Source organism: Lepidochelys olivacea (genome assembly GCF_965140295.1).
Source record: "Lepidochelys olivacea isolate rLepOli2 genome assembly, chromosome: 23".
Lineage (NCBI taxonomy): Eukaryota > Metazoa > Chordata > Testudines > Cheloniidae > Lepidochelys > Lepidochelys olivacea.
Window position 1 is genome coordinate 1,891,497 of NC_140433.1, and position 22,460 is coordinate 1,913,956.

The window sequence follows — 22,460 nt, forward strand, 5'->3', positions numbered from 1 at the left end:
TCGCTGTTGCCATGGGGACCGGGAGGGGGCGGGGTCGCTGTTGCCATGGGGACCGGGAGGGGGCGGGCACCTCGGGGCAAGGGGGCCGGGCTCCGGGGCGGCCCCGCCTCCCGCAGCAAGATGGCGGCGGGCTGGGGGCTGCGGCGGGGCCTGGGGCTGGTGCTGCTGCGGGGCCCGCAGGGGGCCCGGGGCCTCGGCACCGCCGTGAGTGCGGGGGGGCAGAGGTGGGGGGCAGAGGGAATTGGGGGGGCAGAGGTGGGGAGCGGGGGCAGAGGTGGGGAGCGGGGGGCAGAGGGACACGGGGGGCAGAAGGGAGCGGGGAGGGAGAGGTGGGAATTGGGGGGCAGAGGTGGGGGGCAGAGGGAATTGGGGGGGCAGAGGTGGGGAGCGGGGGCAGAGGTGGGGAGCGGAGGGGGCAGAAGGGAGCAGGGGGACAGAGGTGGGGAGCGGGGGGCAGAGGGACACGGGGGGCAGAAGGGAGCGGGGAGGCAGAGGTGGGAATTGGGGGGCAGAGGGAATTGGGGGGCAGAAGGGAGCGGGGGGGCAGAGGTGGGGAGCGGAGGGAATTGGGGGGCAGAGGTGGGGAGCGGGGGGGCTGGGCCCTGATCCTGCCCTTGGGGGAGGGGGGACCCCGGGCCCTGCACACAGCTCCGAGGGCGGGATCGGCCCCTACCCCTGGGCCGGGGGGTTAGTGTCCGTGGAGTCCCTGGCGGCGGGGGGGGGGGCTCAGGACGCCTGGTTTCCCTGGGCTGGCCTGGCCGGGGCGCCTGGGCCGGTGCCTGGAGCAGAGGGGTCTAAACTGGGTTCCCGGGGCCCGCTCCCAGCCCCGTCCCTTGTTCCCCACGTGCCACCGTGCCCAGTGCCTCAGTTTCCCCATTTCAAACAGGGAGGCTCATGCTGGCCTGGAGGGGCAGGACGAGCCCATTAGGGTTAATCTATTAAAGCACCGGGTGCCCCCCCCAATCCGTGGGGCAGCTCATACGGGGAGGGGGACATGGGGAGTTCACCCCCCGTTGTAATCCCTGGAAGAGACTCGCGGCTGGGTCTGGGGGGGTCTTCGCGGCTGGGCCCGGGGTGGGGATGTTGACGGGCCAGGTTATAGTTTCCTGACGGTTCGCTCGGCCGTGAATGGTCCATTCTGGGGGGTGTAAGGGAAGTGGGCCCGGAGCCCGTGTCAAACGCCATCTTTACGTTGGCAAGGGCATGTTGAGATCAGGGAGACAAGGGGGGTGCGGTGATACCTCTTACGGGCCCAGCGTCTGGTGCTGAGAGGGGCGTTTTCCGGGCTCCCCGGGGCCCAGCCCTGCAGAGGGGCTCAGTGTGGCTCCCCACTGGGCGCTCTCATCCCCCGCAGCTGGTCCGATAACCGCTCTTTCCTTTGGGCCGGTTTTCTCACCGGGCGCGCTCTGGTCATGCTCTCGCATAGACGGGTGTTGACAGCTGGCCCGAGTGGGCCGGCTTTCACTGTCAGTCCCTGCTTCCCGTGGCCTTGAACTAACATAAACAAGGGCATGGTGTTTGTTCAGTCTAACCTGCCCCCAGCCCTGGATCGAAGCGCAAACAAATTTAATCAGCTGTTAAAACAGGGCTCAGGGGGCCTGGCGAAGAGAACGAGAATCCCCAGGCCTCCTAAAATAACCTTGCCGGGCTCCCCACCCGCCACGCACCTGCCTTGGAGAGTCGTGTGTGGCCAAAGTGAAGGGCCCCCCAAATTGATTCATGGAGGAAACTTTAAAAAGCTGCAGGATTCGTAGATGGGCCAGCCGCCAGCCTCTGCTTGGCTTCCTTCGGCTGTAGCTAGCTGGGAAAGGGGCATCCATGTCGTTAATATCTGCTTGATTACACCCCTGCTGTGAGTCCACCCAGCTGTGTATGCAGCAGTTCAAGATTTGCTAAGCTTATAAACCCAGGGGCAGGGACTGTCTCTTTGTTCTGCGTTTGTGCAGCGCCTGGCGCCTGTGGGGCTGGCCCACGGCTGGGGCTACCCGGTGCTGCTGCAATGCAAAGAATAAATCATAATCATTTAATCAACTTCGCTGGCAAAGCCCTGAGCGCACCCAACCCGGCAACACGTCCCTACAAGCGCGGGGCCCCGCTGGCTACGTGTCACTCCCATGGTGCTCCATGGACACGTGGGGGAGACATGTCAGAGTGCTGCTCTCCCGCCTCACCTGCACCCTGTCCTCCCCCCAGCATGTACTCCGGCAGCAGCAGGAGTTCACCTCCCTGGAGGAGAAGCCGCAGTTTCCCGGAGCCTCGGCCGACTTTGTGGACAAGCTGGATTTTATCCAGCCCAACGCGATCTCCGGGATCCCCATCTACCGGGTCATGGACCGGCAGGGACAGATCATTAACCCGGACGAAGATCCTCATGTGAGCGCGAGACGCTGGCAGGATCTGCGGGGGGTGGAGCCCAGGTCCCATCTCCTCCACCCGCCCGTGCAGGATCGTCCTCTGGGCTGTCCCCCACAGCTGGACACATGGCAGGGGCAGGATGCACCTAGTCTGTCCCCCGGGGCTCTGCCCGGTGTCGTGTCAAAACACTGCTCTCCTGTCCCTGTTCCCCTGCATTTCACCCCGTTGCTTCCCACCCCTCGCTACCTCCCTATGTGGGGCTGGACCCTGGAAAGTCTGCTGGCTGTTGTCGTGTGACGGATCCACGCACCAGAGCAGCGCCTCCTGCTGGCCATTTCAGGGATTAGCTCTCTCTCATCCTCTAGCCGTGCCACCAGGCTCCACCCACTACTCCGGGTCCTGGCCCAGGGATCCTGGCCCAGGGATCCTGTAGCTAGCAGCCTCCTGCTGCCTCTCCTTAACTTCTCCACCAGAGCTGTTTCAGTTCTCCGCGGCCCCAGCACCTTCCTCGCCCTCCTCCCCGGGCCTCCAGCCCCCACGTCCCAGCAGCCAGGAGCTCCCTCTCGTTCCCCTGGTCCCTGCCAGCAGCTGCTCTGTCCAAGGAGCTACCTCCCTGCAGCCGCCGGCTTTCAGCAGCGACTGCCCCTGCTGCCCCGCCCCTTCCTTTTATGTCAGCCCGCTGGGCCCTGACTGGCTGCTCCGTGAAGCCTGTCTCTGATTGGCTGCGCCCTACGTGGCCTCCCTAGGCTGTTTTAACCCCTTCCCTGCCAGCCTGGGGCGAACACCCCATCCCACCCCCAATCGACCTGGCTGGTGCGGCCACAGTAACCGAGCACCTGACGCACAGGCCCGAACCATTGCAGCTTCTCCCAGGCATGGGCTTGCCTAGCCCTCCGGCTCCATCGCTGAGTCGGGATCGCCAGTAACGATCCCAGCGCTGGGAGCCGCAGCCCCGAGCCGTCCCCCTTGCCCGGTGCGGCAGCCCCCGCGCTGACCCGGCTCCTCGCCCTCTTCCGCCGCAGCTCTCGCAGGAGCAGGTGCTGAAGTTCTACAAGACCATGACGCTGCTCAACACGATGGACCGGATCCTGTATGAGTCACAGAGGCAGGTGTGTTGGCCGGGGGCTGCGCGGCGCGTGCCGGGGGGCGCTGGGATGGCGGGGGGGAGGACCCCGGCAGCTCTGACCCAGTCTCCCGTCCGACGCTCCTGGTAACACACCCCAGAGTCACCTTGCTCACAGCTGCGTCACGTTGCCGACTCCTCCAGGGTGTGACCCCTGTAGGCCCCCACTCCTTGTCGGCAGGCCCCACCCAGCCAGGCCCCAGTCTGGAGTTTTGCCTTTGATTTCGCCTTCTGACCTGAGGTACTCTGCACTTGTCTTCATCGAGGTTCTCCGTCCGTCGTAGGATTTTTAATGTCTTTTAGGGTGATTAGCTCGCGGCAACTTTAATTTACCACAGCACAGAGCTGGGAGCCAGGACTCCTGGGTTCTATCCTCAGCTCCGGGAGGGGAGCAGGGTCTAGTGGTTAGAGAAGGGGGGCTGGGAGCCAGGACTCCTGGGTTCTATTCCTGTCTCTGCTGATGTGTCCCCCCTCAAGGCAGTTCCCTGCTCCGTGCCTCTGTTTCTCCACAATGATGAGGACAGTGGCCTGTGCACACCCCTCACACTGCATCCCCACGGTTACTAATGCCATGTTCCTTTTCCAGGGCAGGATCTCCTTCTACATGACCAACTACGGGGAGGAGGGGACGCACGTGGGCAGCGCCGCGGCACTGGATGACACAGACGTGGTGTTCGGGCAGTACCGGGAAGCAGGTGAGGGCGAATCAGTCTGGGTTTAATGCGCCCCCCTCCGCCCCGTCACTCCTCCCTGCCCCTGCGCCCGGCCTGCGGGGCGGGGCTGTTCCATGGAGTGGTCACTAGGGGGCAGCGTAAAGCAGCCTCACGGCCATGCTGGGACAGGCAACCTGCCCGCAGGGGAGCACCCGGACATGTCCCACCTGGGCTCCCGGGGACGCCAGGCTAAAGCCCAGCAGGGCAGGTCTGTGGCTGATTTCCAGCCCCTCCCATGTTGTGCAGTGGGCCTGATCCCAGGGGCAGCGGTGCTGTGGGTGGAGATCCAGGGCAGGGCAGTGCTGGGGTGGGGGACCGGGGCTGCCCCCGACCCCGCCTCCCTGCTGTAACCCGGCGGCGGTTCTGTCGGCCCCAGGTGTGCTGATGTACCGGGGTTACCCCCTGGACCTGTTCATGGCCCAGTGCTACGGCAACGCCAGCGACCCCGGCAAAGGGCGCCAGATGCCGGTGCACTACGGCTGCAGAGACCGGCACTTCGTCACCATCTCGTCCCCGCTGGCCACGCAGATCCCCCAAGGTGAGGCCCTCGGGGTGCTGGGGCCTTGAAACCCTCGGGTGCCCCAGAGGCTGTGGGACAGCAGCCACCTCCCAAAGGGCTGTGGGAAAATCCTGACCCACAGCCCCCTGCCAGCCCAGCCCTGGACTCCCCCCCAGCTCTGCCGGTGCCCCTGACTCCCAACCCGCAGCCCCCTACCCCCCCCAGCTCTGCCGGTGCCCCTCACTCCCAACCTGCAGCCCCCTGCCCCCCCCCCAGCTCTGCCGGTGCTCCTCACTCCCAACCCGCGGCCCCCTGTGCCCCCCCAGCTCTGCCGGTGCCCCTCACTCCCAACCCGCAGCTCCCTGCCCCCCCCCCAGCTCTGCCGGTGCCCCTCACTCCCAACCCGCAGCCCCCTGCTACCCCAGTCCTGGGCTCCCGCCCCCGCTTTGCCGGTGCCCCTCACTCCCGACCCGCAGCCCTGCTAGCCCAGCCCTGGCAGACACAGAGCCAGCTGTCTGCCAACCAGTTCTGCATGACGGACACTCCTCAGCCTGACCCCGCAGCCCACTCCCCGGGCTCCCCCCCCGGCCCCCACCTCCTTGGTGCCTGTTGATCCCAATCCACAGCCCCTCCTACTCGAGGCCTGAGCCTCGACAGGGCCCGGGGGCAGAGCCCTGCCCTGCTGGCTGGCCGGGGGCGAGGGAGGCTCTGGGCCAAGGCTGCCAACTCGTCTCCCCGGCGCCCTGCTGGGGACCCTGCCCTAACCCCTCCCCCGCGCTCTGTGCCCACAGCCGTGGGGGTCGCCTACACCTTCAAGCGGGACAATGCCAGCCGGGCCGTGATCTGCTACTTCGGGGAGGGCGCGGCCAGCGAGGGCGACGCCCATGCCGGCTTCAACTTCGCCGCCACCCTGGAGTGCCCCATCCTCTTCTTCTGCCGCAACAACGGCTACGCCATCTCCACGCCCACCTCGGAGCAGTACCGCGGCGACGGCATCGGTGCGGGCCCAGGCCTGGGGGGAGCTGGCTGGGGGGCGGCACTGGGGCAAGAGGGGGGTCAGAGATCCAACCACCCGCCAGATTGCTCAGTCTCAGCCCAGTCTCCGGGGGTCCCCAGGCACACACTTGGGGAGCAGACCAGTCGCCCACCCTCCCGTGAGAGCCGGAACCCGCTGTCCAGCTGCCCAGCCCCGGGGCGCGACCCCTTCCGACTCCTCTGGCTGCCCCCCTCCGGAGACACGTGGCCGTTGGGGCACCTGTTGCCCTGTAACACGCCCCTGCGATGCCCCTCGCTCACTCACCCTTCGGGGGGGTCCTGGCCTCCCCAGCGGCAGCACCCCCCTTCTGACTTCCTGGTCTCCTGCGCCAGATGGCTCAGCTCCTTACCAGGGCGACCCCCGCGCTCCGTTCTCCTGCGGGGGAGGGCGGCCCCGTGTGTCAGGCGATGCTATGGGAACAGCTGGGCACTTTGAGTCAGCGACCCGCCTGGGCGATTGCTTTGCCGCCAGCCTGTCGGCCCGGCTCCTGGGTGGGGTTTGCAGCCAGAGGGCCCGGGATCTCCCCCTGCAGTGCGCAGAGCCCCCCCGTTCCGCATGGCTGCCGCGGGGCTCGGGGTTGGCAGGAGGGAGCACTGGGGGCGGACGGGTGGGGAATCCGAGGGAGGGGCTGGGGGTTGATGATGGGCAGGGGGGGTTTGGTGGCAGGGCGTGGGGCTCGGGGTTGGCTGGAGGGAGCACTGGGAGCGGACGGGTGGGGAATCCGAGGGAGGGGCTGGGGGTTGATAATGGGCAGGGGGGGTTTGGTGGCAGGGCGTGGGGCTCGGGGTTGGCAGGAGGGAGCACTGGGAGCGGACGGGTGGGGAATCCGAGGGAGGGGCTGGGGGTTGATGATGGGCAGGGGGGGTTTGGTGGCAGGGCGTGGGGCTCGGGGTTGGCTGGAGGGAGCACTGGGGGCGGACGGGTGGAGAATCCGAGGGAGGGGCTGGGGGTTGATGATGGGCAGGGGGCTGTTAGGGGCAGGGCGTGAGATCGGGCAGGGGGCTGGCCCCGGGGCTCAGAGCGTGACCGGCGGCGTCTCTCCGCCCCCAGCGGCCCGTGGCCCCGGCTACGGGATCATGTCCATCCGCGTGGACGGGAACGACGTCTTCGCCGTGTACAACGCCACACGGGAGGCCCGGCGCCGGGCCATCGCCGAGAACCAGCCCTTCCTCATCGAGGCCATGACCTACAGGTGGGGCAGGGGGCAGAGTGCGGGGGGCGGGGGGGCGGGGCGGCAGGGCTCACGCCTTGATCCTCCTCCTCCCCCAGGATTGGGCACCACAGCACGAGTGACGACAGCTCGGCCTATCGCTCGGTGGACGAGGTGAACTACTGGGACAAGCAGGACCACCCCATCTCCCGCCTGCATCACTACCTGCGGGGCCGGGGCTGGTGGGACGAGGAGCAGGAGAAGAGCTGGAGGAAGAAATCCCGCAAGAGGGTGAGTGAGGGGTCGTCCCCCCCCCCGCCCAGGACCCCTTAGCCCCGGCTGCCCATGGGGCTTGGCCAGCACCCGATGTGGGGGGACTGCCCCACCAGGGCTGGGAAGAGATGGCAGGGGAGAGCGACTCCACTCCTTGCTGGGCCCGAGCCAGCACCCTGGAGGTTAAGGGCAGGGGAAGGAGGGGTAGGTTGGGAGCCAGGACTCCTGGGTTCTCTCCCTGGCTCTGGGAGGGGAGTGGGGTCTAGTGAGTAGAGTGGGGGGGGAGGAGGCGGGACTCCTGGGTCCTGCCTGGCTCGGGGAGGGAGCAGGAGGGGCCCAGTGGGCGGAGCAGGGGGCTGGGAGCCAGGACACCTGGGTCCTGCCCGGCTCGGGGAGGGGGCGGGGCCCAGTGGGCGGAGCTGGGGCTGGGAGCCAGGACACTGGGTCCTGCCTGGCTCGGGGAGGGGGTGGGGCCCAGTGGGCGGAGCAGGGGGCTGGGAGCCAGGACACCGGGTCCTGCCTGGCTTGGGGAGGGGGTGGGGCCTAGTGGGCGGAGCAGAGGGCTGGGAGCCAGGACACCAGGTCCTGCCCGGCTCGGGGAGGGAGCAGGAGGGGCCTAGTGGGTGGAGCAGGGGGCTGGGAGCCAGGACACCGGGTCCTGCCCTGCTCGGGGAGGGAGCAGGAGGGGCCTAGTGAGCAGAGCAGGGGGCTGGGAGCCAGGACACCGGGTCCTGCCCGGCTCGGGGAGGGGGCGGGGCCTAGTGGGCGGAGCAGAGGGCTGGGAGCCAGGACACTGGGTCCTGCCCGGCTTGGGGAGGGGGCGGGGCCCAGTGGGCGGAGCAGAGGGCTGGGAGCCAGGACACCGGGTCCTGCCCGGCTTGGGGAGGGGGTGGAGCCCAGTGGGCTGGGAGCCAGGACACCGGGTCCTGCCCGGCTCGGGGAGGGGGCGGGGCCCAGTGGGCGGAGCAGGGGGCTGGGAGCCAGGAGACCGGGTCCTGCCCGGCTCGGGGAGGGGGCAGGGCCTAGTGGGCGGAGCAGGGGGCTGGGAGCCAGGACACCGGGTCCTGCCTGGCTTGGGGAGGGGGCGGGGCCCAGTGGGCGGAGCAGGGGGCTGGGAGCCAGGACACCGGGTCCTGCCCGGCTCGGGGAGGGGGCGGGGCCCAGTGGGCGGAGCAGAGGGCTGGGAGCCAGGACACCGGGTCCTGCCCGGCTTGGGGAGGGGCGGGGCCCAGTGGGCGGAGCTAACACTGCCCCGCCCCCCGGCCAGGTCATGGAGGCCTTTGAGCAGGCAGAGCGGAAGCTGAAGCCCGGCCCCCAGCACCTCTTCTCGGACGTGTACCACGAGATGCCCCCGCACCTGCAGAAGCAGCAGGAGGCGCTGGTGCGGCACCTCCAGCTGTATGGCGACCACTACCCCCTGGAGCACTTCGAGAAGTGAGGCCGTCGCTGACCCCGCCCCTCCTGCCTCGGTTTCCCCTGGCTGCGCTGTGCCAGGGGCGGGCGCACGGCCACTGGGGCAGCGGGCCTGGCGCCAGGGGAAGTCCTAGCTCAGACAGCGCCGCCCCCCGGCTTAGATTAGCGCCTGGCCTCGCCCTGGCTGCTTAGGGAGAGCTTGTCCCTGGGGCCAGCGGGCAGCTGCCCCCGGGCCCCTAGCATCAGGCTGGGGCAGGGAGCCGCTTCGCTGCAGGGGGTGGGCACGGATCTCGGCTGCGGCCGGCTGATGCCAGGAGAGCGGCACCATCTACCCCGCCCCAGGGGCCAGCGTCTGCCTGCCCGCCAGCCGCAGGGACTCACTGTGCCCCCCCTGGGGTCCCTGGGCTCCGGGGGGCTTTGCTGTGGGGTGGGGGGGCAGGGTATTTTAGTGCAATCTCATAAATCAGCCTCTGGCTCTGCTTTCTAGGCTTGGGAGAACGGTGCGGGGTTGAACCATGGTTCCCCGGGAGTCAGCCAGGCGGAGCCGGTCCCTCTCCGGTCAGCGCCCAGGTGCCTGGCTCTGTTAAATGTAGGCTAGGCAGTTGCTGTTACACTGGCGGGCCGGGAAATCTGGCTCTGCCGTGGAGCCACAGGCCCCTGGGGCCTGGCTGTACCGGTGGGGGGGGTCAATAAACTCTCCGTGCACTAACATCTCCGCGTCCCCTCGTACCTGGGCAACCGGGTCCCTCGCTGGCCTCAGCCTCTGGGCTGGTGTGGGGGGAGTTCCCGACCCACCAGCCGGCCCAGGGAAGTCGAGTCTCCTGGCTGGGGTTAGCAGGCGGTTTGTGGTGGGACACGTGGGGGCAGGTGGCTGGGGTTACAGGTAGCAGGAGCCCGGGGCTGTGCCTCCCAGAGGGGGAGTCTCTGCTGCCGGCACCAGGGAGGAGGGAGCGTATCTGAGCCCGGCTGCCTGCCCACAGGGGTGCCCCAGGCTGAGGGTACCAGCCCCCCGGGCAGCAGCAGGGGTTAAAGGGCCAGCACAGGGCCCCCCCTGCCGGCTGGATAGAGGCTGCACTGCTGTGACGAAGCGGGACTGTTCTTAATGTTTCCTCTGAATAGCATGGGGGTGCCTCAGTTTCCCCTAGGCAGTTCTTAAGTATCTAGGGGGTGGGGTAAGGGTATATGATCATTGCAGAGCCCTAGAGGGCAGGTGTGTGCAGGGGTCTGGACACAGACAATGGCCGACACCCTGTTTCCTGGCCACTGATGGCCTGGGCCCTTCCCCCCTGCAAGGTGAGAGCTAAAGGGTTGGAGAACGAAGGAATCCGGTGACCTCCTGGCCCGGGACAGGGACAAAGCCCAGAGGAGGTGGGACTGGAGAGAGTCAGTTTGGGGCTTCATAGGGAGCTGTTCCAGAGCATCACCCGCCTTCCCCCCCCACCTCCGTCCATCTGTCCCCCCCTTCCCCCCCCAGACCCCTCCGTCCATCCGCCCCTCCCGCCTTCCCTGTCATCTAATAAACTTCTGTTAGACGACAGGAACATGGTCTAACGCAGAACTTGCAGGTGCAGAGAACAGGACCCCTCAGCCTGGTCCATTTTGGGGGGCAGGGAGCCAGACAACCTCATCTGCCCTTCATTCCATGTCCCCAGCCAGCCCCAAACTGAAAGTCTCTCCAGCCCCTCCTCCTCTGGGCTTTGTTCCTTCCCCGGGCCAGGAGGTCACCGGATTCCTTTGTTCTCCAACCCTTCAGCTCTCACCTTGCAGGGGACAGAGTGTAACCACCAGTGGCAGCCTCCAGGGGGCGCTAGCATTGGGGTGAGGCTGACGCAGCCAGGGCGCGAGGGGAAGGTTTGCCCTGTGCCCAAGCGCCGGGCTGGGGCCCCGTGAGACTAGTTCACACCAGGGGCCAGCAGCCAGACCTGCCCCTGCAGCCACAGGTTCCACCCTCCCCGCCTCCTCCGGACCCGCAGCCCCCGCCAGCCCAGCTCTGGGCCCCCCCCGGCTCTGCCGATGCCCCCTGCTCCCGACCCGCAGCCCCCGCCAGCCCAGCCCTGCCCCCCCCCCCGGCTCTGCCGGTGCCCCCCGCTCCCGACCTGCAGCCCCCGCCAGCCCAGCCCTGCCCCCCCCCGGCTCTGCCGGTGCCCCCCGCTCCCGACCTGCAGCCCCCGCCAGCCCAGCCCTGCCCCACCCCCGGCTCTGCCGGTGCCCCCCGCTCCCGACCCGCAGCCCTGGGTTCCCTCCACACCCAGGTCCGCTGCACTCAGAAGACGGAATTGCACAGAGCGGGGCTGGGTCGGGGAAGCGCCACTCGATTCGCACCCATGCCGAGCCACGGTCCTGCCAGACACTGTTTAATGGCCCATCCGGGAACGACAGCCAGCTGCCCAGAGCAGTGCCCCCTGCCCCCAGGCGCGCCCAGGTCCATGGCCCAGCTCGCAGCTGGGGGGCCAGTTAAAGGCAGCGGGAGGGAATTTGCCGGTCTGGCGGCAGAGAGCCGGGACCACGTTTCCGCTTGGCCCGTTCTCTTGTCCTGGCCCCCAGCACGGGCAGCCCCCCTCCAGCCCTGCCGGAGCCCCTGCCGCCCCAGGGCCCGCTCCGCCTGAGGCTGGGGCCCCTGCAGCCAGCGCTCAGCCCCCCATCAGCATTTGAGCTGGGGGTCGCGAAGCTGCAGCCACAGCTGCATGGTCTGTGGCGGGCTGCGCCGATGCACCAGGAGCAGCTGCCGGTGCGCGCAGGGGTCGGCCCGGTCTTTCTCGGCGATGTCGAAGGTCTGGAATTCGGGGTGGGCCTCGGCCCGCACCCCCAGCGCCTGGAAGCAGAGCCCGGTGTAGACGTCGTCGATGGGGTAGAAGGCCACGTGCTGAGCCAGCAGGAAGAGGGCCGGGGCCAGGCGGCCCGAGAAGATGTAGCCGCCCCCGCCGGCGTAGGCCGGGTACGGCCCCGCGTAAAAGGACTCGGGGATGAAGTACTTGCTGGAGGCCTGGCGGAAGGGGGAGGCGTTGGCCATGACCTGCCCGGTGTACAGCGTCCGGGCCCGGTGTGTGTCCAGCGCCCCCAGGTAGGCCAGCACCCGCGGCGTGTTGATGAAAACATCGTCGTCGCCCTTGAGCACGAAGCGGGCGTCGGGGCAGTGCGCCAACGCCCAGCCCAGGAAGAGGAAGTCCTTGAGGGTCAGGTTGAAGAACGTGTCCTCGAAGTCCCACACCAGGACGTCGCCGTAGGCCTGGCTCTCGGCGGCGATGAGGCGCCGCAGGTCGGGCTGGTGCGGGCCGTGGGCCGCGCCCATCAGGAAGATGGTGCGCACCGGCTGCCCCCCGTGCGCCCCCTCCCGGCCCCAGGTCTCCCGCACGGCCTGGCGGGCGGCGAAGTTGCCCGGCACCGACTTGATGGCCAGCAGCAGGAAGGTCCCGTTGCCGGCGCACTTGTGGGGCTGGTTCACCAGCAGCGGGAAGCTGCGGCACCCGGCATGCAGCACGAAACGCCGGTGCTGGTCCGGGTACGAGGCGAAGTCCCTGATGGCGGCCGCCGCGGCCGGCCCGTCCCCGCAGCCCCACGTGCCGTTGGCCGGCCCCCCCTCCAGCGCCCGGAAGAGCCCGCGCAGCTGGCGGTTCCAGTAGGCGTCCGCCTCGGGGACGCTGCGGCGGAGCCGCTGGAGAGAGGCGTTGAGACGGAGCAGCAGCCCCGCCGGGTCGTCCCCCAGCGGCTGGGTGAGCGGGAGGGGGCTGGGGTGCCAGGCGGGCTCAGGGGCGGGCAGGTGCTCGGGCTGCTCCAAGCTCCAGTCCATATAGGCCTTGAGGGCCAGCAGCGTCAGCAGGGCCAAGGTCACCGTCAGCAGCTTGGTCCCCTTCATGGTCCTCTGCCATCACGGAGCCTGCGACACAGAGGGGGGTGGTTAATGGATTGTTCTTTATAATAACGGACCATATTGTCAGACACAGAGGTGAACATAATTGGTTGAGGAAGAGTCAACATGGTTTTAGTAACGGGAAATCATGCCTCACCCATCTACTAGAATTCTTTGGGGGATCAACAAGCATGTGGACCAAGGGGATCCAGTGGAGATAATGTACTTAGATTTCCAGAAAGCCTTTGACAAGGTCCCTCACCAAAGGCTCTTAGGCAAAGTGAGCTGCCATGGGATAAGAGGGAAGGTGCTCTCATGGATCGGTAACTGGTTAAAAGAAAGAAAGGGTCAGTTTTCAGAACGGAGAGAGGTAAATAGCGGTGTCCCCCAGGGGTCCATACTGGGACCAGCCCTACGCAATTTATTCATAAACGAAAAAGGGGTAACAGTGAGGTGGCAAAATTTGCAGACGATACTAAATTACTTAAGCTAGTTAAGTCCCAGGCAGGCTGTGAAGAGCTCCAAAAGGAGCTCTCAAAACTGGGGGACTGGGCAACAACATGGCAGATGAAATTCAGCGTTGATAAGTGCAAAGTAATGCACATTGGAAAGCATAATCCCAACTGTACATATACAAGGATGGGGTCTGAATTAGCTGTTACCACTCCAGAGAGATCTTGGAGTCACTGCGGAGAGTTCTCTGAAAACATCCACTCAACAGGCAGCGGCAGCCAAAAAAGCCAACAGGATGCTGGGAATAGTCGAAGAAAGGGACAGATAATGGGACAGAAAATATCACATTGCCTCTGTATCCATCCATGGGACACCCACAGCTTGAATCCTGCGTGCGGATGTGGTCACCCCATCTCAAAAAAGATCAATTGGAATTGGAAAAGGTTCAGAAAAGGGCAACAAGAATGACTGGGGGTCTGGAACAGCTGCAGACTAAGGAGCAATTAAGAAGACGGGGACTTGTCAGCCTGGAAAAGAGACGACTCCGGGGGGGGATATGCTCAAGGTCTATAAAATCATGATGGGTGGGGAGAAAGTAGATAAGGATGTTTTGTTTACTCATCCTCATAACACAAGAACTAGGGGACACTCAGTGAAATTAATAGGCAGCAGGTTTAAAACAAACCAAAGGAAGTATTTCTTCACACAATGCACAGTCGACCTGTGGAACTCCTTGCCAGAGAAAGTTGTGAAGGCCAAGACTATGGGCAGGGATGGTGTCCGTAGCCTCTGTTTGCCAGAAGCTGGGAATGGACAACACGGGATGGATGACTGGATGATTCCCTGTTCTGTTCATTCCCTCTGGGGCACCTGGCCCTGGCCACTGTCGGAGGACAGGACACTGGGCTAGACGGACCTTTGGTCTGATCCAGCAGGGCCAGTCTTAAGTTCTTATGGTATATTAAGGGCCTCAGTTTTCCCATCTGTACAATGGGACCAATGCTGCTGAGCAGTGCTGGAGACGAGCCGGGATTGCTCACCCCGGCGAGAGCCCAGGGAAGGGTTCCAGGCTGGGCTGAGGGCAAGACTCCCACCCCACTAAGGTTCCTGAGGGGGGCTTTCACCGAGCGTCACCCCAGCTCACCTGCACGGCTGGTGGCGGAGAGGCCAAGCGCTCTTAGCCACAGAGACCCGCAAGAATGACAAATACACCCAGGCCGAGAGCGAACTGACGAACCCGGGGCTGAGCCCATGCAAAGCTGCCGGGGAAGCGGGACCCCAGGAATAGCCGACGTGGGCACCACAGAGGAACAAGCCCCAGGCCCGAATGACACACGATCAGGGGCCTAAGAGTGTAACCGGCCCAGACCCCCGGGAAGGTCAGAGCAGCTGCAGGGTGGCCCAGCCCTGTGGGGACGGGCACCTGGTGGCACCCGGGGCTGAGCCGGGCCACTTGCCGCTGACTCGACCACGGTTTAGTGCCAGAGCATCACCGGGAACATTGTCACCCATTGACTTCAGATTAATTGGTTATCAGCAAACTCGTTACCAGTGATTAGTTAGCCACAGGTTGTTATTACCACAGACCTAATGTGCTGGCCCCACGGGCAGATGCTGCCACCTGGCCACACCCGGCGCACTCAGCAACCCACGGGCAGCGCCCACGGGCGGCTTCCAGCATCCTCCAGATCCTGCTTAGAGGACAGGAGCAAGTCCCCGGGCAGCAGTTCGAGTGAGTGGCCATCAGCCCCCCACCCTTCCCATGGAGCCACGAGCTTCCCCGGCCGGAGCCCTGCTCACCTTCTCCTCCCTGGGCTTTTCCTGCCTTCTCAGCGGGCCGGGCAGCCAGCCCCCAGCCTGCCTGGGAGCCGACAGCAGGGCTTCTCGGGGGGAGCGCGTGCGGGCCTGCGGGGGGGTCTGTCTACACAACCGGTGCCACTGACTCCGGCTGGGGGCGGGTCCCAGAGCCTGGACTCCAGCTGCACGGCCCTGGCGAGCCCCTGAGTCAGCTCCCCGGCCGTGCCGTCCCTGTGTGACCAGAGCGCCGGCCGGCTGCCAGCCTGCAGGCCCCTGGCCCAGCACCTGCGTCTCTGTCGGGAGGGAAGGTTTGCGCCACATTGGCCACCCCTTTGCTTTCCCCACGGCGGGCACCTCGGGGCAATTAGCAGCTTCGTCAAGGCAGCCCCGGCCCCTCTCCTCCTGCGCCCTCTACCCTGGCTCGTTTCCCCGGCTCTGGTGAGCGATTTGCCTCGTGCAAGCGTTTCTTCCGGCTACTCCTGGGACCGACAGAACCACCCCAGAGCTTCCTGGATGATGCGTAACCCCTGGAGGGCTGGCGCATTGCAATGTGACGGTGGCTGGGCTAGGCTGAGATGGGGGGGAGGGCAGAGGGATTCCTCCTGCTATCAGCCCTACGGACCCCCCCCCCCGGAGCGACTGGCAGCTCTGATTCCCACTGGAGTCTCCAGGGACCGGGGATGCGTGGGTGTGAACCAGGCTCTGGGCTTTGTTCTGATCCAGCAAACGACTGGACGGGGGCAGACCTTAGGGAAGGACACTGACCAGAGCCTTTGTGGAGGTGGGGGCGGGGGGTCTCTGGTTTTCTCTCTTGTGTTTTTACCTTACGGATAAAATACGCTTGCTTAGGAGGAACCGGGTGGTCACCAGTGGCTCTGGGGGAGCCGGGAATAATGGCACGGGAAGGGGCCGGGCAGCCCGGGACAGAGACGGGTCTCCATCCCAGCCAGGACCGGCAGCCTGCGGGTGGGAGCCATCGCGGAGAGGAGATGCAGGTGCAATGGCCCTGAACCGGGACAATTCGTTGGCTCCACGGTACCTTGCACGACTCAACACAGGGTTTCCCCCACGCCTGGAGCAGCCATTCCCCTCGCTGGGCTAGCGACGGCCCGAGTCTGGTCTCTGCGAAGAGACGATCCGAGATCGGCAGCCGGCCGCAGCGGCCTGTCTGGGAGCTCCCGGTCAGCGTCACAGCCCCTGGGGGGCTAGGGGTCCCTTGGCCTCATCCCCAGCGAGCCAGGGCCACATCATTGCCCACGTCACAAATCCGGGTGGCTTTGGGATCAGCTTGTTCCCCGGCGGAGCACGGTCAAGCCAAGCTGGTGGGACCTGCCAGGGCAGAGAGAATCGGGTCGGGAGTGCAGGGGGCTACACGTTTTATAGGCATTGGCTCTGGGCTCTCTTTTCTGGCATATGCTGACTGGTGCTGAGCACACAGATGGTGCCAGGGAATGAGAGACCCAGCCTGGGTCAGAGCAACAGTGCGTCCCGCCCAGCGTCCTGTCTGCTGACAGCGGGCAGGGCCAGGTGCCCCCGAGGGGACGAACAGGACAGGGAATCACCAAGTGACCCATCCCCGCTCACCCACTCCCAGCGCCTGGCAGACAGAGGACACAACCCCACAGGGTCGCGGGCGCTGCGGAGGCAGGTTCTGGGCTTTGTCCCGGAGTTGGCCTGGTTACAGCTGACCCCCTAAGAACCCACCAACCCCTCGGATGCTCAACACGCCACTTTCTCCCTCCTCCTTTGTCTCACACTCGGAGCAGAAAAGGACCAAACCAAACGGGTTTCCGGTAAAATCTGAACTTGTGCAGCAGCCCAGCCCGGGGCAGACCCTGCCACCCTGCAGGGGGGTTAAGTGGTCTCCTCTCCGCCGAGTCTCCCGCCTCCCTAACCTCCGGGCTGCTTTTCAGGCCGTTGACCAACCCTCCTCTGCACGGGCCTGGGACTGTTCGCTGGAGGCTCCGAGAACTGGCCGCCCGGGGTTTGCTGCTCCCGTCAGAGGCCTCTGGTTTTTGCAGCCTGCGGCAGAGCGCACAGCTGGCCCGCTGGCCCAGAGGGAGCCGGGTTCTCCCCCCGCCCTGGCCTTCCCCTCTGACCTCCGGCCCGCCGACAGGGACAGAGGCTGCAAGGTTTGCAAGCGCCCAAAGAGGAGCTGGCCGGCTCGCGGGGGTTACGAAGCAGCTAACCCTGGAGCTTTTGAAACTCTCACCTTAGAAAAATCTGACCTGTGCTGTGTGCACCCCAGTGCCCCATCTGTACCATGGGCCCGACGGCCCGTCCGACCTCCCGAGGGGCCGGGCGGGGAAACGGGTCAGCCCTTGTGAGGAGCTCAGGCCACGTCAGGACCACAGGTAGGGTGGGAACCGCCCGACACCCGGCTCGCCCTGCCCTGGGGTTCGGCCCCTTCTTTTCACCGGCGCCCCCCAATCCCCCCTTTTCCAAACGTAACCTTGGCTCCGGGGACTTGGCTGGACTTCTCCTCTCCCGTCCACGACCCCCGCCGCCAGGGACTCCTGTTTTACAGGCTTCCAGAACCTGAATTTAGTCCCCAGCCTTCCTTCTCTCAATCCTCCTGGCTCCGGAAACAAGCTCCTGGCTCCCTGCCCCGGGGCAGGCCTGGGACCAGCCCCTCTCCCCTGGGAAGCCCCAGGCCACACCCAGGGCAGGTGAGAGCTCTGCGGGGGGGCTGGGGCTAGGACATGCAGCAGCTGAGCTGCTGTCTGAAACTGGGGGGAGGAACCCGCCCGCCCCCCCAAATAGCACCCCTGGGCTGCGGGGCCGGAGTGAGGGGCACTGGGAGAGCAGCCCTGGGGGTGTCAGGGGTCCAGGTCTCAGCACCCCCCGGGAGCAGGGCTAACCCAAGCCGGCCTGCTCAGCTCCGGGGTGGGGGGAATTCAAAGGAAAGCTTTGGGGTGCAGCCGGTGGGGGGGGGTAGCTCCCCCCCCGTCTCTCAAAGCACAACCAGCCACCAGCCCACTCTCCCGAGCCCAGGACAGGACAGGACAGATCCCCGGCACCATGCCAGTGCCAGACCTGGGGGGGGGGGGAGGGGTTTATTTCTGCCACCCCAAAGGCCGCCGGGAGCCCAGGGACAGGGGCCAAGGCCTGGCCTCAGTTTCCCTCTGGATTTATTGATGGCGTCTCTCTCCTTCCCAGCCAGGCAGCCCCGGCCCAGGATCCGGCCCGAAAAATCCATCCTGGCTTCCCAGGAAGATGTGTCTGAACTCCCGGCCGGTCTGACCTCGTCCCACCCTGCAATCGCCCACTGGGGCCGGGGGGCTCCGCCCCGAGGAGCTCCAAGCCAGCATCCTGGGCCACCCCCCGCCCCTTGGCAGATTGCTTCACCCCCGCTCCCCACCCCGCTCTCACCTCCAGGCGATTCGGCTCCTCTTGCTGGTTCTGCGCGACGCTCACCCGCCTCTGAGTCACGTCCTAAACCCGGAGCGTACAAACCACCCCCTGGCCCCCCTCCGCCGGTGGGAAGGAAAAGGCAAAGCAAAGCACCAGTCCTGAAATACCCGGGCGGCCCTGCCCACGCACAAGGCAGTGGGAAGGGTGGGGCCTTTCAGCCAAGCTCCTGGCACGCTTTCATCTGCCATCAAATATTCATAAAGCTGAATCGGCTCCGGGCTCTGCAGGAAACGCCCCGTCCCCAGCCGGCTCCGCAGAGCGTCCGAAAACCCAGCCCAGGGGGGGCTGGGACTCTGGTGACCAGATGTCCCGATTTTATAGGGACAGGCCCGATCTTTGGGGCTTTGTCTTATATAGACTCCTATTACCCTCCACCCCCGTCCTGATTTTTCACACTTGCTGTCTGGTCACCCTAGCTGGGAGTACGGGGGGCTGACTCCCACCCCCCGGCCTGGTTTCCATCACATCCAGGGTTTGCCGTTTGGTTCTACGGCTCTCAGCCCGCCCCGCCCGGGCAGGTCCGTGGCCATCACCTGCCACCCCTTTGTCTGGACATGTTTCCCCAGCGTTCGCACCGCGTGGGGGTGGGGAGAGATTCAGGTTTGGCCACCCAGGGAGCTGGGAGACTCTCCCCCAGGACGGGGCGGGGCAGCTCCCGGATCCTTCCCCTGGCGCCTGCGGGTTCTTCCCCAGCCTCCATCCGCCTGGTGGCAGGGCCCTCCCGTGTCGAAGCAACGGCCAAGTTCCTGATGGTTTCCTGCCTCCAGCCCCGCTCCCTTCTCGGGGTCAAAACCCAGGCTGGGGCCCTGCCGCCCGTCCTACCAAAGGGGAGCAGCAGGACAGAGCCGGCCCTGGCGTTTGGCCCAGCTGGGAGCTTCTAGCACAGGAGGAGGATCATTGCCCTGTGGGGAAACTGAGGCAGGGAGCGAGGGGAGGACTTGCCCAGGACTCGAGCAGAGGATGACAGAGCCTGGGCACGTCCTTGCTGGGATGAAAGGCTGGGGGGGGGGCGCAGAATGGGGGAAACCAGCCCCCGGGCTGTGCACATCCGGGGCTCGGAGCAACAGCGGAGTTGATCCAGTCGGATGCCGCTGAGCCCTCCCCGTAGGGTGACCAGCTGCCCTGATTTTATAGGGACAGTTTTTGGGTCTTTTTCTTATATAGGCTCCTATTACCCCCCACCCCCGTCCTGATTTGTCACATTCGCTGTCTGGGCAGCCGCGGCCCACGCTACAAAGCGGCTCCTGCCCCCCGCCAGCGCTGCCCAGCACCCCACGGCCACGTGCAAGCGGCACCCCCCAAGGCAGCCGGTGGGACCGACCCACCCCCAAGGAGCAGGTCCGGGGGATCCTGGGAAGCCAGATCGTGGCGGAGGCCTGGCGACAGCCGCATAGCGACCTTCGTTTCTCACGGGGCGGCGGTGGAGGGAAACAGGCAGACGCAGCAGCTGTGAGAAAGGGGAAGAGGGGGACGGTTACGTCACGTACAGGGACTTCTCGAGCCGGCCCAGCTGCCCACAGGGACCCCCCAGCCACCGGGGGGATCCAGGCGTTTACAACACTCAAGACGGTTTCCGGCTTGCGCAGCTTGGGGTGCAAAAGCTGGTGTCTCAATTCCCCCCCCGTGTCAGCCGGCGCGAGGTTCCCACCGCGGGGAGAATCATGGGGACGGGCAAACAGCAGCCCAGCCGAGCCAGGCCCGTCGCTCGCACCCCGAGAGACCTTGTGCAGCCAGGCAGACGGCTTAACGCCAGGGCTGGGAGAGCCCGGCTCCTGCCGCAGCGAGCGGCGACACGGCAGCCGTGCCACCGAAGTGTGTTAAGTAGCCTTGAGGAGGGGTGGGGGAAAGGGCTGAGAAATCACAGAGGGCGCAGAGAAAGCGAGTAGGGACATGTTACTTACCCCTTCGCCTAACACCCCCACCAGGGGTCACCCGGGGAAACGAACAGGTGGCAGGATGAAAGCAAACGGAAGGACTTCACCCGACGCACAGACAACCTGCGGAACTCCTTGCCAGGGGATGTTGTGAAGGAGAACTGGGTTCAAAACGGAATGAGTTCAGCCCCTGGAGGACAGGTCCATGAATGGCTATTAGCCAAGATGGTCAGGGACGCAACCCCATGCTCTGGGTGTCCCTAAACCTCTGACTGCCCCAAGCTGGGACTGGACGGCAGGGGATGGCTCACGCAATAATTGTCCTGTTCTGTTCATTCCCTCTGAAGCAGCCAGCGCCGGCCACGGTCAGAGACAGGACCCCGAGCCAGCAGGACCATGGGTCTGAGCCAGCCTTTCTCCATCCCTTGAGGGCTTCAAATCCAGAGCCTTGGGACCAACACGGCGGAGAAGAGAGACACGCCTCAGCCACACACACGTCCTGCTGGAGGGGCCCCTGGGGGAATGCAGCGACCCGCATGACACAGCGGGTCCAACTGGTTCTACGGTCCGGGGGGGGACAACCTGGCGGCCCATTTCCCCCCGTGGCAGTGAGGCGAGACCGGCTACCCCGGGGCCTCCCGGCCTGGTCACTGCGACACAGCCGACACCCCGCAGGAAAAACGCCCCTTCTTGCTAATGCAGAGAAGCCCAAGCTTCCCCGTCCTGCCCCCAGCAGCCAAACTGAGGCAGGATCAGTCCCAAAATCACCTGCCTCGCCCCGACCTCCTGCCAAGAAAACGAGAGCTCGCTGGCCGGGGGCAGGCTGGGCTTTCACCTCCTCCACCGACACCCGAAATGGAGCAACCAAAATCCCCCAATGCCCTGGGAATCGGGAGCCGGCAGGGAGCTATGAGGCCTCTGGCTGGGGCACCTGGGGGGCAGCGTTCGCTCCCGGCCTGGGTCACGGCCAGGCAGGCACGCGGAGCTGATAACGGGGTTTGAACCATGAACCTGCTGCTAAAAATAAACAGCCCGTCAGCATTTCCACTCTGCCGGAGCCAGCGAGGTCCATTTCTGGCTTTGCTGGTTAGGGCAGGGGGGCTGGGGTAGCAGAACTCCTGGGTTCTATTCCTGGCTTGGGGGAGGGGGAAATGGGGTCTAGTGGTTAGAGCAGGGGGGAAGGGGCGAGGGGCTAGGACTCCTGGGTTCCATCCCCAGCTCTGGGAGGGGAGTGGGGTTAGTGGTTAGAGCAGGGGGGGCTGGGAGCCAGGACTCCTGGGTTCTGAACTCTACTCTGAACAAATCACTCCTTGCTGGGCCCAGGGCTGCCCCTCGCCGGGCTCACGAGGGGGTTGTGGGTCAGTTGGAGTGGTGAGGCTCAGAAGCACTGGTTTCGGGCGCCCCCAGGCACCACCACACAACGAGACGCACGGTCTCATGGCCTCACGCGAGAGGCAGGACATGCCAGCCCCTTTCTCCCGGGGGCGAGCTGCTGGCCAGGCTCCTCCACTCAGACCCCAAACCACCAGATGCACAAACGCCCAAGGGCTTTCAACACACAAACCCAGCCTGCAACGGGCTCGGCTCCTGTGCCAGGCTCAGCCCGCGGGCGCCAGGCCCCTGACATAACCCCACGCACAGCAGACTTCTCGGGCAGCGGCTCCGCTGGGCAGCTGACGCCCGAGACAAAGGCTAGCAGGGAAGGGAAGCTTCCCCGCGGCTAATGGCCTCCCTGAGAGGCAGAGTCACGTGGCCAGATCATTCGTCACCCGCTGCAGCGGGCATGCAGCCCGGCCACCTGGCAGGGGCAGGCAGGATGGCTTCTACCCAGGTGCCGTCCTGCCGGCGGCATGAAACGCCCGTGCGACGGGCACCGGGGATCTGAGCTGGAGGGACATGGAGGGGAGGGGAGATCCTGGGTTGGACATGCTTTGGAGCAAACACGGAGCTCTTCTTTGGGTCCCTTCCAGGGCGCCAGGAGGCTCCGAAGCGCGTCTCTCCCCCCGGCGGAAGTGGGTCCGATAAAAGCTCTGACTTGTCCCACATCCTGGGACCCCCCCGGCCACCGCAAGTCCCGCTGGCGGCAGAGCGGCTGGAGGAGGAACGGGAGGCAGGCCGGGAGGGAGCGTTGAGCCAGGCCTGTGGGTGGGAGAGGAGACGACGCAGGCGTGACCGGCTCCGACTAGAAATACTGAGGCACGTCCAGCTCTCCGCCCTCCCACCTTGCCCGCAAGCCCGCAAACCGACCTGAAACGGGAGGGGGAAAAGGGGGTTGTGGCGGCTGTCGCTTCTTCCCAGGATGAAGATGGCCTGAAAAGGGCGGGGTTGGAGACAGGGACCCTTTCTTTCCTGCCGTTTCCCGCCTAGTGCGGCGTTGGGAACATGCCGCACAGTTGTGCTCCGAGAACTTTCTCGGCCCAAAGCAAAAAAATCTTCCCTTCTCCCAGGTCCCTTTGAGCCGTTCCAGGCTCCCGGTCGGGCCCGGCACCACCCAAACCAAACCAGCCTGCTGC

General features: G+C 65.8%; 2 protein-coding genes across 5 annotated transcripts; one reads left to right on the forward strand and one right to left on the reverse strand.

Annotated features, from left to right (window-relative positions):
• Positions 1-91: 91 nt before the first annotated feature.
• BCKDHA (branched chain keto acid dehydrogenase E1 subunit alpha) lies at positions 92-9,271 on the forward strand. Its single transcript, XM_084612653.1, has 9 exons — positions 92-204; positions 2,194-2,373; positions 3,378-3,464; positions 4,065-4,173; positions 4,568-4,729; positions 5,482-5,688; positions 6,777-6,918; positions 6,996-7,167; positions 8,417-9,271. The coding sequence occupies exons 1-9, from the start codon at positions 121-123 to the stop codon at positions 8,585-8,587; spliced, it is 1,314 nt and encodes a 437-aa protein (XP_084468779.1). The 5' UTR covers positions 92-120; the 3' UTR covers positions 8,588-9,271.
• A 1,629-nt stretch (positions 9,272-10,900) lies between these two features.
• B3GNT8 (UDP-GlcNAc:betaGal beta-1,3-N-acetylglucosaminyltransferase 8) lies at positions 10,901-22,417 on the reverse strand. Of its 4 annotated transcripts, none has more exons than XM_084612155.1 (5): positions 22,195-22,417; positions 19,975-20,137; positions 18,032-19,520; positions 15,699-15,988; positions 10,901-12,436 (listed from the first exon to the last, which is right to left on the reverse strand). In XM_084612155.1, exon 5 carries the CDS (start codon positions 12,413-12,415, stop codon positions 11,204-11,206), a length of 1,212 nt encoding a protein of 403 aa, XP_084468281.1. In that variant the 5' UTR covers positions 12,416-12,436; positions 15,699-15,988; positions 18,032-19,520; positions 19,975-20,137; positions 22,195-22,417; the 3' UTR covers positions 10,901-11,203. The 4 variants fall into 4 exon arrangements, with proteins under 4 accessions (XP_084468281.1, XP_084468280.1, XP_084468282.1 ...); XM_084612154.1 differs by having other exon boundaries at positions 20,716-22,417; XM_084612156.1 differs by lacking the exon at positions 22,195-22,417 and having other exon boundaries at positions 19,399-19,520; positions 19,975-20,707.
• Between the last annotated feature and the right edge of the window lie 43 nt (positions 22,418-22,460).